The sequence below is a fragment of the Podarcis gaigeae genome (genome assembly GCF_964106915.1).
Source record: "Podarcis gaigeae genome assembly, chromosome: 4".
Lineage (NCBI taxonomy): Eukaryota > Metazoa > Chordata > Lepidosauria > Squamata > Lacertidae > Podarcis > Podarcis gaigeae.
In genome coordinates this window covers 44,434,900-44,450,053 of record NC_139677.1, presented here as the reverse complement: position 1 = coordinate 44,450,053, position 15,154 = coordinate 44,434,900, and the positions used below count along the sequence as shown (strand labels likewise).

Sequence of the window (15,154 nt, the reverse complement as noted above, 5' to 3'; positions counted from 1 at the left end):
TATTTATAACAATAAACAATTACAGAAATGATGGACAGTTTTATTTCTGATGGCAGCTGAGTGTCAGGAATTGAAAGCACAGCTTTTCAAGCTAGATTTCCGTGGAAGCTTATCAGAAAATATTGATTTGCCTCCACTGTGCTCCAGTTCAGGCTTAACTGAAAACAGAAATGTCATTGACATGCTATCCTCAAGAAATGCAGAAATACTGACAAAAATGTAGATTGGTAACAGTGGACAGGGTTCTCTAACTACACACTTCTGATAAACACCTGGCTTTTTTATCTGCATGTATATTAGGCGTATGGGATGTGCAGTATAATTCCACTTGAGCCCATAAAATATAAATGTTTTCATCATATTTAGGTAAAGCAATTGATGGCTGCTCCTGCTAGTTTAAGCTTCCTTGCTGTACAAGTTTATGCTGCTGCTCCTGAGAGTGATGCATCTAAAAATAACTTACTGAAAGTTGATGAGGTAAGAGTCTGTTGTCTTTGTAAACAATTGTTTTCGGTTAGCCAGCACCCAGTTTCAATGTGGCCATTCTTAATTAAGAAGGTTCCTCTTTCTGGGGTGCAATTATTCTGCATACACATTGATGTCCTGAAGTAATGCAGTACTACTTAATGTTTATTATTGTAGAATAATTTGACAATAGCAAGTAACTTTGTGTTTTCTGTTGTTCACAGCTTTCACTCTATACTAGTCCATCACCAAAATCAAAGTATGTGGAAGATACGCATACACAGTTGGAGGAAGGTATCTGTTATGTGCGGCAATCTTTGGAGCCATACACAGCCTGGTTTCAGGTATAGCAGTATGTAATATGTCATTGAGAGTCCTGGCAACTGATGAATTCATATTAACATGAAGATCTCATTCCAGAACTTCCCATGAGTAGAACCAGTTCTCTTGCATACTAACTGTTGATACAGACGTCCCCATATCATCATTTTGCCAGGATATGCTGTCTTGAAGTAATTCTACCGTTTTCTAAATACAGATTTGCCTGACAAGCTATCTGACCTAGATTTTGTTTGGTTTCAGACACAAATTGGGTGTTAACACATGTTACTTAGCACCTGTAACAAATGTGCTTGAAAATGCCCAATTTGTTCTTTGTTGAAGGAAGTTATCTTAATGGAGTTTTCGGGTTGTAAGCTGAGTTAATAAAGTTAATAAAGTTATAAAGTTAATAGGAACTTTATAGAGTTTAAATTCATAATGAGACTAAGCTTTAACTGTTAATTATTTCAGATTGTGGAGATGCAAGTATAAGAATTCCACAAGCAGGTTGTAGTCCAGATAAGCTAATGGCCAGTGCATTTACATTTTAATCTCCCAGTCCTGTTACTGAAGCTTCCATACACCCCTCTGGTTTTAGGGCCCCCCAAGACCACCTGCAGTTTGGTGGTGCTGGCAGATTTTTTAAACAGGGTCATGCGCTGGATTCAGTCAAGGCCTGAGCCAGGGAAAAGGTTGGAGCCCACTGCCAGAGTTTTCTTCCTGCAGGGTGCCCCTTTGCTAGCAGCTTTTGTGGGGCACTTATAAAGCAGTGCCCCACCAAATTGACACCCCTGCTCTCTGCTTCCTTCTCTGCCTCTCATGGCTGTATGTTTAATTAGGCTTTAGTATTGTTGTTTTTAACCAAATAAACATAAGCCCTACACCTGAACTACTTTGGGGCCAGTTCTAGGGTGGTGCGGATGGTTCTGGATGGAGTGTCCTGATTTGAGACCGGGTGATTGTGGTCATGGCTGATGGGGCTGTGCACAGCCCTGTTTTTTTAACCTACCTTTAAAAACTAAGCCGACACGTGCCATGTTCCAGTAATATCCTGCTTGTGGTTCAGGTTGTTCTGGTTTAAATTGCATCTGTGGCACCATTCTTGGTACCACTTCCATGTTGCTTCCTGGTTGTGACTATTACTGGGAACAGTGACATGTGGTGAATTTTTTCTTCTTCTTCGTCAAACCTTTATTAGGCATTACAAGTATAAGCCATCATAAAACATCCATATATAAAATTTTAAAAGATATACAAATAAACAGCTATGTAAAATATATAACAACGAGGATTTTCATTGGGATTTCTCTATGAAAATTTTTGTAGGGGAACAGCTGGAGCCAGAGGCACCAGCTTGCAAGGGCGATGGGGCAGCACATCATGTGTGTGACATTGTGACATCCTGACGTTGCATGCATGAACATCGTGCCTTCCTCCCTAAGCTGGGCAGAGGCTTCCCAGGCTTTGGGAAGGAGGCATCAGGGTTCTGATAGGATGCTGGAGCCCTCCTGCCTCCTTCTCAAAGCTGGGATGGCTCTTGGACCCGTGAGCATCACACCTCCCACCCTAAGCTGGGCAGAAGCTTCCAAGGCTTTGGGAAGGAGGTGCATGGGACACATTTAGGGGACTAGCCTTGTCCCCCTAGACCACTGGCTGGGAGGTGCACTGTGTAGTGCTTGTGCGGGATTTGATCTCTTTCTTTGTTCCCACCCTGGCTAAGAAATTGGAAAGCAGCAGCCAGGACATTTGAGCATTTTGACTTCCTAAAGTCTCCTCTTGCCTTCCATATCAGAAAAAGGGAGAAGTGAGGGAAGCTACCTCAGTCAGGATTCAGGAATTGCTGCCTCAAATATGGGAATGGAGAGCTCCTCTTCCCCCTCCTCATGAGGTCAGTCTGATGAGTAGAGTGAGACATGAGCTTCCATGAGTTGTAAGGTTACAGAAATAGAGGAAGGGGCTAGAGCTAGTGCACTTGTCTGCTCCCCAACCCAAATCACAAACATGCAGATTATTTTACAACATTAAAGAAGGCTCTAGGTTGCCTTCTGGAAATAAAGTGTTTGGATTAGAGTGTTCCTTGTACAAATGACAGGACCATTTAGAGACACCTAGAAGTGAGGAATCACTAGCTTACATTCCTTCTTGTGTGTGTGGTAGACATTCTATATCAAGCCTGGTGTTATTATATACAGTATAATACGGTATATAGAGATATGATCTATATAGAAACCATTTTAAATTGCTGTGGAATACCTGTAATGCCACAAGGTGCTTACAAACGGCTTCGTGATCTTCTTTGATGAAAAACAGTAGCAATTATCACTGTTGTTCCCATCTCTAGGGTTTTTCTGACAAAGCCATGCCCAAAGTAGAAAAAGCAGCTGAATATGGCAGAGGTAAGATCCATTGATAGTTCCTACAACTAAATCAGATGTGGTTAAGTAGTAGCAAGATTATAAAAACAGTTCTGCATAATCTGTATGATTGCAGCCGTATTGAACATTGCTAAAGCAGTTGCCTCATTCTGCTCAAGGGGAAACTAGCCACGTAAGCTGCTTATTTCTGCCCTCTTAAAGGTCTCATTTATTATAGGCACATCACACCAAAGGTTACCCATAATGAGATCCTGTGGGGACCTAGACATACTGAGCCCATTACAGTGGTTGTTTTGTTGTCAGTATGCTGATTATAATTAACACAAAAGGCTTCCACCTTTTTTACTGCAATTTTCAAATCTTTGCCTAAGTTATGGGGGAATGTACTTTTCTCAGCTTAATGTAGTTTTTCACTGCAGCTCTTAATTCTCTCCTCTCCAAGAACATTATGGCAGTGATGGGTCTGATATGCTACATGGAGAGGCTGGGAGATGGGAAGCATTAGGGGGCAACAAGATACCTGAATTCTGTGTTAAGGCTATGTTGAAATAATAGGTTTTTATGCTCCTATACCTATACTGAAACATTAGAAGATATGCAGCCTTGGGTTCTCTTTCTCTCTGTAAAGGAACCCCTGTCTTCTCAGCATTTCCTGTTTAAACAAGGAAATGTTTCTGTTCTTTATTGTCATGACTTTCTAGATGTGCATTGTATTTCTCCATCTTGGCTGTACAGTGAGGCGAGGCACCAGTTAATTGCTGCATATTTATTTACTGCAATGTATTTGGTTTTATTGGAGCGTATTAGGCTCGGAACAATGTGGTTATAAGAAGATAAGAGACCTATTAGAAACGAAACAAAGGTCTTCCTTATTTATGCTGTTTCAAATAATGGTCAAACAAGAAAGGATTCAGTGAAAGTGCAAAACAAAAGATCTCAAAATTCATCTCTTCAGGGGCATAATGCACTTTGGACTTTGAACCATAAGCTAATAGTGAATAGGTTATGCAAAACAAAAGGATATTTATTTAGATAACATCACTGAGGATCAAATTAGACATTAACATGGAGTTGTCTGTAATGATCTTTTTACAAAAATGAACTATGGGAACTATGGATTCTAACCCTTCCCTCCATGCCATTTTCTTGCTAGCTCCCCCACTCCGTGTCATTTGCCCCTACTGGAAACAGTATAGTCATATACTACCTGTCCATGTATGTCATTAAAAAATAAAAATCCTTAAGCTAAAAGAATCCTATTATTTTTCTCTCTCTCAAACTGTTTAAATGATTTAAAAAACAGAAAGAATGACAAAATCCACCGTTGGGCAGTACTTTCATTAGGACCAGCCAAAATTGTAGCATGTTCTCAAAAACTCTTCATTTAGATTACATTTGCTTTTTAAAAATATTTATCGCTTAATACTGTACCTTGATCTAACTTCAGAGTACCAGTTCCCAATTACTCTGGCCCACTGTTCATAAATGCTTGTCAATCCCAGGGCTGCAGCTAACTAACCATGGATGATAGAAGGGCAGTCCTGTGCTTTGTACAACAGAACAGAATGCTTATTGCAAATGTATTTTTAAAGGGTGGAGAAAACTGCACATTAAAGGAATCTGATAAGCTACACCCTGAGGAATCGTCCCTTATTGCTGTATATCCTGTTTGATACCAGATAGGGTCAGAAAATGGTAAACGGTAAATAATTGTACATTTCTGAATCATAGCATTGTAGAATTGGAAGGAACCCTAAGGTCATCTTGTCCAACCCCTTGCAATGCAGGAATCTCATCTAAAGCATCCCTGACAGTTGGCCATCCGACCTCTGCTTAAGAACTTCCTATGAAGTGCACAGAGACTAAGGCATTGGTTCCAATTTTTGAAAGTCTTAATTTCATTTACTCAAGAACTTTCAATGAAGCAGCACATTCACATTTGCTCTGCAAGAATGGTTCCCAGAGATTGTTTCTTTGCCTAACTAGATGTCCATTCTAGTAGCACAAAGAGGACAAGGTGGAAGCTCCATAGTGCTCACTGGGGTTCCGCAGAGATCTTTTGGGCAAATTGCTACTCTCAGAACTTTCCTTTTAATTCTTATACTCTTAGCTCAATCTTTTGGTTATGTGACATAGTCTTGATTGCAGATATTCTTTGGATTGCAACATCAACTTGGAATGTTTCTTGAGCTTGCAAGATTCTTGCAGCATCTTTCAGATCCCCATCTGAATTCTTCTAGGTTTCAGGGTTTCAAGGTCTGTTCTGACTACATGACTCAAAGGCCATAATCTCTGTCCTTATCAGAGTGCCTTTAGGGTCTAGGCAAATTGGAACTGTTGTTCTGGAACATGCAGTTTCATCCCCCAAGGAATGTTGTTTTTCCTTAATCTGATGTTATTCTTAAAACAAAGTCCTGTTTTTAGCTGTGTGCAACTGGATCTTGTTTTCCCTGACCTTGGCAACCTTGCACAGCCACATTCCCCAAAATTCACCCATCCCCCTATTTATACAAATTAGAATTGAGTACATTAATTTTTTTTAGTAAGTATAACAGTGTATATGATTATGTTTACAGAACCTTCAGATTCATTTTGCAAAATAAAATCTGGCTTGATAAGGTGTGCGACAGGTACTAAAAAGCTGGGTAGAGCCAGGTTCAAATCCCCATATTGCCTCTCATCCTAACCCACCTCATAGAATTATTTTGAGAATAAAATGTGGGGAAGCTATGTATGCTATCCTGAGCTCCTTGGAGGAAAAGTGGGTTATAAGTGGATATTAAAAGTTGCTTGTAGTTGTAACCAATTATTTGTAGTTGGAAATATAAGTGCAAATAATACTTTTAAATTTAATTGAAATTATGAAAATATATACATACTAGTGTAATATGCTGTGGTCTGATTTTTATTTTAGAAGGCTACGAACTTCTCAAAAGCCCACCTCCAGGATTTTATCCAAGGCTTGGTGTCATAGGTTTTGCTGGTATTGTTGGCTTGTTTGTGGCTAGAGGTATGTGATAGTTTACAATTCCCCTCTTCAAATTCTATGTGATAATTTTCTCTTTCATTGACATAAATATTGATGTGCAATGGAGATTTAACTGTATCTTTTTAATGTGTGGAATCCTCATAATTGTAGAGAAGAATTTGGAATTATGTGGGCATGATTTGCTAAAGGCTTGGAAGCCAGGCTTGAGTTCTTTAGTCGTCAGTATATCTATGTTCTTTGCAATTCTGATCTTCAAATTCTAATCCACTACACAAATTCGATCCCACTAAACTATTATGTCTAATCAGATCCCATCGCTTAAACACTCTCCTCCAGATCTACTTTCTGTCAAAAGGACAGGTACCTATAACAAAATACTGTGCCATTTTGATAGCTTAGGCTGGCTGAAAAAATCGTGTTATAACTTGTGGATCACCTTGTTCAGCACATCATTTGTTGGATACAGACATTGTGAGAAGTACTATATATTCTTTGGCGCAGGTTCCAAAATAAAGAGGTTGGTGTATCCAGCAAGCTTCATGGGGATTGGTGCCGCTCTCTACTACCCGCAGCAAGCCATTACCCTTGCCAAGGTTAGTACTCTGGGAAATCACACAGTTCCTATTTGTATAGCTGTAAATATGGCTTGCAAATAGCAAATGCTCATCTGCTGTTGTATGTACAGTGGTACCTTGGTTTAAGAACAGTCCGGTTTAAGAACGATTTGGTTTACAAACTCCACAAAACCAGAAATAGTGTCCCAGTTTGAGAACTTTACCTCAGTCTAAGAATGGAAGCTGAATGGTGGAAGGGCACCGGCAGTGGGAGGCCTTGTTAGGGAAAGCGCGCCTCGGTTTAAGAATGGTTTTGGTTTAAGAACGGATTTCCAGAACTGATTAAGTTTGTAAACCGAGGTACCACTGTACTTTGTTTTAAAGGCAAGCACAGCTTATTTCTTACAATAGCCTGCATTACTAATACATGCAGTCTAAAATGCCAGAATGACACAACATAGGGTAGTCTACTTCTTTTGGTGTCTTTGTGTCAGCTAGGCAGGTTTTAAGGTTTTGCAGTGTTGCTGTATGAATTATCAGTGGTCAAAAGTCTTGTTTCCACACTTGTATTCCCCTCAGGATTGCCTTAGAATTCGTAGAATAGTCCTAGGTATGTATTTTTCTTAAAATTGTCTCTTGGTTGAGTGAATCCTTGTGATTGTTTGTTCATGTGAAATAAATCACTCTCATCCACTGAAAATGGTGAGGTTATCCTCCTTATCATAAGTAAAGCTGAAGAAGCAGCTGTTTTTGAGGCCCTCTCTAACTGTGTAAAGCAGTGCTTTTTTTCCTAGAAAAATAGGTGCTGGTGCTCACCTTGAAGTTGTCACTGTAAGTGTCACACTTTTTAACAACAACGACAAAAGATGTGCCAGTACTGCGTAACCTTGAGTACCCCTGGGGGGGCACTGGTGTAAACCCATCCCTCTCAAGTGTATTTGAAACAATTAAGTCCCACATTTTAGTGTGTTTGAAGCGTAAAACAATGCTATACGGAATGAGTACTGAAAGTAATATGCTTTGAAGTACAAAGACGTGGAGTACAGATGGAGCACAGTACAGTTTGTTTACAAGCTGGTGGCTTAGCCTTAAGTTAATGATTAATCAGGGTTCTTGCATATCATTTTTTGCAGCTGAAGTTTTGAGCAGATGTTTTCTAGATTTATCTTTGACCTTTCTTTAAGGATAACTAGTAGTTATCATATGCTTCTTTAAGTATTTTTCTAGACAATCTCTGCATTTTGTAAGGCTGGCTTTCTTATACAGCTTGTGTGGTTTCCGTCATGGTGTTCCATTGTGCCAGAAGCGGTTTAGTCCTGCTGGCCACATGACCCAGAAAGCTGTATGTGGACAAACACTGGCTCCCTCAGCCTGAAGCGAGATGAGTGCCACATCCCATAGTCGCCTTTGACTGGACTTAACTGTCCGGGGGTCCTTTACCTTTTTACTGGATTTGATCCAGTTAAATAAATTGAATAAAGGAACTTCATAAATGTAAAGTTTGCCACCACATGTACCACCACATCCCTTAGAAACCTCTAAAAAGACTGCCTTGACAGTGTGGGGTGCGGTTGCTGTGAGGAGCAGGGTACAGGAGCGTTTTCTTTCATTAGCTAATTTTAGTTATTTTGGGAAGTTTACTGCATTGCTGAAGAAGGCCCCTGAATCTCCTCCTTTCTCGGGGGTGCTACTGTGTTGGGGCGGGGGGAGAAGGAGACTGGGAAATTTCCTTCCATAAACCAACTTAATCTGCCAATATCTTTAGCACTGACATTTTTCTTGCAAGAACAGCTTTTTAAAAAAGTTGGTACTTGTGAATAGCTGTTGCATTGCTACAGTAGTTTGATTAAGCTCATAGAACTGATGTTGTCCTTGTTCAGAGGGCTCTAGGCCTGTACTGCATGGATAGCAATTGATCTTCCCTGCCGTTATTGGGCTGGGTCAATATTTTGCTGTAATGACCTATGGCTAGATACAGTAAAAGTAATTAAACTAGCATTTCTTCACAATTTTTTTAAAAAACCCTAAAAATAAAACAACACAGTGTTTCAAGTGGATGTTAATTTGACTGTTGTTATGAAATCTCTGATTTCTGAAAGGTAACTGGTTCTCAGCTGTACGACTGGAGTCTCCAAGCCTACATAAATATAGAATCACTCTGGAAAGATCCTCCCAAAAAGAAAAAATCTGCAAAAGCCAGTGACAAGGTATGACATTTGAGAATTTGTTGTGCTGTAGGTGTATCTCTGTTCTTGGCTGTTTTGTTTGAATTGCTGTGTTCTTTGTTTCTGTGCTATTCTCCTTATGCTTTTAGAGAATCAGAGCTGTGCAGGGATAAGTCCAATTAGTCCCATAGTTTCAAGTACCATGCTGTTGCTCCCAGAGTTCAAAACTCCCATTGTTCCAGGCGTGTTTTGCGAAAGGGATTTTCATTAGCCCAAGCAGTTTCTGAGCTCTGGGTGCAGTACTGTGCCTAAGATTTCAGATTAAAACTGCGGAGTGGAAGGAAAGGAGGACCTTTTTCTGCCTCCCCACTTTCAGTTACTCTCTGAAGACTGGAGAAGAGACCCTTTAAAGAATATTACAGGGGGTGGGCTGGGGAAGCATGGCTTTGTTTTTTGCAGCCTTCAGATGAAGACTAGACCATGTGAAAAATGAACATAAGATTTTAGCTGCAGTTCATTCATTTTCAGCTTTGTATCCTTGTTATAAAAAAGTGTGCCTAGATATTCCATTGTTGCGCCCCAAGCCTAGGTTTAAAGTGACATTTAGCTCCTTGCTTTCATATCTCAGTTTCTAACACTGATTGTTCCTACCTTCATATACTCATAATTAGGAAATGCAGTACACTACTAGAAATGCCATGCTCTTATAGGTTTGGGATTCAAGCAGCATGCTACTGCTGCTCTTAAAATATGTTTAATGGGAGATGCCGTGTAATATGCCATTTGAATCTTTTACATAGTATGCTGCTCATTCTTCAGGTTTGCGTGTTTATACAGTAGTTTGTTGCAGAAATAGGCTACAATCCTCTACATTCCATCAGTCAAAATTGTAGTTACGTTTCAGAGATGTCAGTGACATTTTTCAAGTTCTTGTATCCTTCTGCTGTTAATTGCATCATATCCTTTCCTAACCTCATTCCTCTCTTGTTCCTTTTGGTTAAACTACTTCAACATGTTAATTTCTGTTGATGGTATCTGACTCGCTGTAGGCCCCTTGAAATCCATGGATTTGTTAGTGATGATGGCCTTCAATCTATTTGTTTCAGTAAAGGTCCCCAAAATACATACTGAGGAGAAACTAACTTTAGATCATCCTCTAGAGATGGTATATGCCCAAAGAGTATGGAGTCTTATAATCAAATACTTTATTTTGTGGAGGCAAATTGTTTTGATAAAAAATTATTAAAACTTCAGTCTGTGATGTCTTTTTAAGGGTGATGCAGATAGTGACAAAACAGCAAAAGTACAAGAAGAAAAAGCAATAAAATAGAATTGTTCTATGGCTTCTCAATGAACAGGTAAGGTGCACTAACTATTCCATGGTTCCCATGAGAAAAATAAGAATAGCCCTAAAAGTAAAACTGGATTAGTTGTTAAGTTTGTTTTTTAAATTCTTCTGGCTCCAAATACATAATTTACTCAAATAGAACACTTGAGTGATGCAATTTTAAAACTATTAGCTGTTTTTATTACTTGTGTTATCTCTCCTGACCATTCCAAAGGTATGGTGATGTGCATAATATTTAACTACAGCAATTAAATGTTTTCAAAGGCTTAGAACTTTGTAAAATATAAATCAAGCTGGGGGTTTATCTCTAAAGCACCAGTTTGCAAACTCTGCTTAGGTGCATAGCTGAGTGGCAGAAAATCATGCTTTGAAATCCATGTTTGGAATAAAACAGTAAATACATTTCTGAAAGTAGTGTATTGGCTTGCACCCCTCTATAGCTATGATTCCTGTTCCCTCTTTGCCGGAGGAAGAAAAACTAATAAAATAGCTCCATTACTTCTCACCTGGCACATTGATTTGAAGCCCTTCTGCCATGTGTTCCCTCCAAGGGAGATGCGGAGAGTGCAGACATGAGAAAAATACTTCTCAGCAATGGCTCCCCACTTATGGTATACTCTCTCCAGGCAGTCACATTACTTATCTTTAGGTGGTAGGCAAAAACAATACTTTCCCATCAGGCCTTTGGTTTTTAATTATGTCTGGCCTTTGTCAGTGGGTGTGATGTTTTAGTCCTTTTTTCCAAAAATATGAATCAGTTTTAGATTTTGGTGCATTGTAGTTTATGCTGACTTTAATGTATGTTATTAATTTTTTGTTGTAAATGCATTGAAATTTTGTAATGAAAAACAACTAATAAGTTTGATAGATAATAATCATTTCAGAGTTTTCTAGAAGGTAAATCAGATTACTTGAAAATTGGACGGTTGCTGGCTAATGTGAAATATTATGTTATCTATAGAGTTTTTTATATGCACTAACAGCAAGAAAACTATGTGCTACTTTTTGGATCCCACCTCAAACAGTGTTGACATTTGGGGGAACTTAACAATTTTTTTAAAAAAGTTTTGAAAACTTGTAGTTCTGTTTAACTTATTATTGGATAATCTCCCCCCCCCCCCCGAAAAAAACACTACAACATCACATCTGCTGCTTGGAATACTTTTTAGTTACAAAAACAGCAACAATCTTGACTGACTGCAAAAACTAACTTTAAAACCCTTCTTTTGAATACAGATGGATTGAGAGCCTGCAGGAGATCAACACTTTTCTAAAAAAAGAACAGAATCTGTGTTGACTATGAGTACATTTTGTCTGTGGTTTGGCTCAACAAGAACAAGACTTACAATCTGTTTGAAAGCACCGTATCTGGATCTGAAGGGACACAGTCCTGTTATTTGCCAGCTTTGGACTTTAGGTCAGAGTTCAGCAAGATTACTCATAGATTTTGTCAGGACCTCGGTCTACGTCTGCAACCCTGAGCCCTGCTTACAAGGAAGTACTGGACTTAATGGGACTTAATTCTAAATAATTGCTTAGAAGTGTCCTGCAAGTTGCGTCTCAGAACTCCTCTTTCTGTTGTTACTATTTATAGGCTTAATTAAAATGAATGCCTGATTCCCCCCTTATGTTTGGTCATTTAATCAGCATCCATATATTAATCAGAATAAATTACATTCTTGGTCAGAACAAAGCTTAATTGTGTTACGGGTGGTGGTGGAGAAGCTAAACAACATATGAGCATTAAAGTTGTGCCCAGCAGTAGGCTAGCAAACTTGACAAAAGGCTCAGAAATACAATGGCCTTGTCTCTTCTCTGCGCCTTCCCCTTCCCCCTCCAAATCAAACTTTTCTGGATGACGAAGGTCAGTGGGAAGTGCATAATGGAATGTCTGTGAGATTCCCTCTATAGATGGATGGGAACAGAACTCTTTGTTTTTCTTTAGGGTTTTTTGCTTGCCTGAATGCACAGCTCAGTAAGGGTCAGAATGCTGCGCTGGTGAGAACTAGCTATAGCATAGCTAATGACTTCTTATCAGCCACTCAGGAAGGAGAACTATAAGACAAGGGAACGCAAACATTTTGTGTAGGGTTGGACACAATAGATGAGCTTTTTCTTGCTTACAGCCACATCACATCATTTCCAAGTGAAAACAGCCTAGCTGAATGGTGGCATGCTGGCAGGCTGCCCATTCTTTAGTTTCACATGCAAGAAGTTTGCAAATGCATTTCAGACATGTAAATGAAACAGCACAAGGCAGCATTGAGCATTTCTGTTCATGCCAAGAACATTGGACCAGCCGAATGGGAACACATTTCAATATTTGATGGGATTTTTCAAATATTGTAGGTATCCTGTATGAGTGTGTTGTGCTTCCTTTACAATTCAGGAAGAGGTTATGAGGCATGGGAAATCCTGTATTAATGTAGTATCTGTCCTATTAATAAGAGCAATTGTATGCCGGCTCTGTGAATACCTACATTACTCATGTCATGGCCTGAAAAAAAAGAGAAACTACACAATAGACTTCAGTCTTATCTGAGTAATCTGGTGCTGCTTCTACTGCAGCCTTTTTTCTTGTTAAAAGCCCTCTCTTCTCTCTTTTACATTGGGACACTGGTTCCTGTGTCTGTTTGCATGCCACTTGACTGCTAACAAATTACCTCATTAGTTCAGCTTGTTTCTGTAACAAACGTGCACTTAAATGTAGTTTTATGAACTTTACTTTAGACCCGCATCCACATACTAAGGGTTCATTAAAAAAAAAAAAAGCTTGCAAAACCATGTTCTATAATGGCTAAAATCTGGGGCATGTTCAGATCTAGAAAGTCATGTTGTCAAGATGCTTACTGAAAATGAGGCCTGGATGTCTCCAGGATGATAATAAGCAGGACATTAAGACAACCTCTTGTTTGCCCCCAGCATCTGGAATACTGCCTCTGGACAAGGAAGATTCATTTAGCTATCCTAACTAATGGTTAGTTAGGCTGTTCTTTTGCCCTCATGGTGCCAAGCGGTACTTGGAATGAATTAGATTTAGTGTATTTGTTTTACATAATAAATATAAAACGGGACACGGGTGGTGCTGTGGTCTAAACCACTGAGCCTCTTGGGCTTGCCAATCAGAAGGTTGGCAGTTCGAATCCCCGCGACGGGGGTGAGCTCCCGTCGTTCGGTCCCTGCTCCTGCCCACCTAGCAGTTCAAAAGCACGTGCAAGTCCAAGTAGATAAATAGGAACTGCTCTGGCAGGAAGGTAAACGGTGTTTCCGTGCGCTGCTCTGGTTCGCCAGAAGTGGCTTAGTCATGCTGGCCACATGACCTGGAAGCTGTCTGCAGACAAATGCTGGCTCCCTCGACCTATAGAGCGAGATGAGCGCGCAACCCCAGAGTCGTCCGCGACTGGACCTAACGGTCAGGAGTACCTTTACCTTTTAATAAATATAATAAAACCTACAAATTAAAATACCCAGCTGATACTACTGCTGGCATATAAAGTACCAACATGTGTTCAGGAGGAAGCATGTGTGGAGCAGATACTTATCTATCTCTAAATCTCAGCCTATGTAAAAACCAGATTTTTCAAAATCACCCTAAAACACAATTGGCTCTTGACTGTTTAGGGCAGCCAGATCAAATTCTACAGCACTTTTGTGATAGAGGTTTCTGGCATTTATCTATGCTAGTGTTTAGTGGAAGGGAGTTCCATAGTTCTAGGGTAGCCATTGAGAATGCTTATTGTTTATTAAATTTGCATACCACCCTTCATCTGTAGACCTCAGGGCTGTTCACAACATAAAAATACAAGATAAAAACACAAAATACATGATAAAAACAAGAGCAGCAACAAAAAAACCCAATAACCCCCCCATCCACTCCCACAAATATATTTAAAAGTGAATAGGATGTTAATCAGCCAAAGGTCTGGTTGAAGAGAAATGTTTTCGCCTGGCACCTAACAGTGCATAATGAAGGTACCAGCCTAACCTCCCTGGAGAGAGCATTCCACAAACGGGGAGCCACTGCAGAAAAGGCCCATTCTCATGTTGTCACCCTCCAAACTTCTTGTGGAGAGGGACACAAAGATGGACCTCAAAGGGTGTTCTCATGGTCTTCATAGGTCCATATGAACTTTGAGGTCCTGAGCCGTTTAAAGCTTTGTAGGTCAAAATCAGCTGTTTGGATTACTTGTGTGCATAGTAGTCGAGCACATTTCACAGAGTAGCAGAATGACCACACACTAGACAAATTATGGAAGACCCAACCTTGAAATGTTTTCCTGAACTAAACCAGGACAGCTGCATGTTTGCAAATTCTTCTGTGGTAGGGGGAGTGGGGCAGGCAGAGGGAATGCTCATGGCACTTAGCAAATGAGGATCAAAGGTTTATCCTGGTCGTCTCCCTGTTTTTGTGTGCAGACAAGTTGCGAGAGAGGTCAGCCACAGTTCACTTGCAGCTTGAGGCAGTGCAATATATTTTTTTTAAAAAAATATTTTTTATTAAGGATTTTCTTGTTTTACAGAAGTGTAGTGCCTCGTATTTTTTCTTCTTCTTCTTCTTCTTCCATGTACAAATCCGTTTCATTTGTTGAGGCATTAGGGGGAGAAGAAAACAGAAAGAAAAAAGAAAGGGGGGGTGGGGAGAGGGAGGATGGGTGGGGGTGGGGAGGCAGTGCAATATTGAACATTTACCACTTGGACCTGCTGACTTTATGAATTTGCACTTATTTAAATCCCGTAAGAGAAAATTATCCGACTGCATTTCAGAATGCATTTTCTCACCTCTTTAAAGCTAACGCTTGAAGGCTAACGAGGCAAGTCTCATTTCCTCTTACAGTATAACCACAGCAGCTCAATTTCCTGCTCTTGTGAAATGCTGTGGTATATTATCTGTCCATTCCAGCTCAAGACAACAATAAAGGAATACTTGGGTAACAACA

At 39.8% G+C, this 15,154-nt stretch overlaps 1 protein-coding gene across 4 annotated transcripts in view; it reads left to right on the top strand.

The window, feature by feature from the left end:
- Positions 1 to 15,154, top strand: part of APOO (apolipoprotein O) — a 17,803-nt gene extending 2,649 nt beyond the window's left edge. For 3 of the 4 annotated variants that reach the window (XM_083734616.1, XM_083734617.1, XM_083734618.1), the window contains 8 exons: positions 367 to 477; positions 690 to 809; positions 3,128 to 3,182; positions 6,076 to 6,171; positions 6,652 to 6,743; positions 8,804 to 8,911; positions 10,143 to 10,227; positions 11,454 to 11,839. In XM_083734616.1, coding sequence (XP_083590742.1) covers positions 367 to 477; positions 690 to 809; positions 3,128 to 3,182; positions 6,076 to 6,171; positions 6,652 to 6,743; positions 8,804 to 8,911; positions 10,143 to 10,199 — 639 coding nt within the window. In that variant the 3' untranslated portion in view covers positions 10,200 to 10,227; positions 11,454 to 11,839. Of the gene's footprint in view, positions 1 to 366; positions 478 to 689; positions 810 to 3,127; positions 3,183 to 6,075; positions 6,172 to 6,651; positions 6,744 to 8,803; positions 8,912 to 10,142; positions 10,228 to 11,453; positions 11,840 to 14,633; positions 14,678 to 14,883 lie in introns of those variants that run through there. The other variant, XR_014563113.1, reaches the window with a different exon arrangement.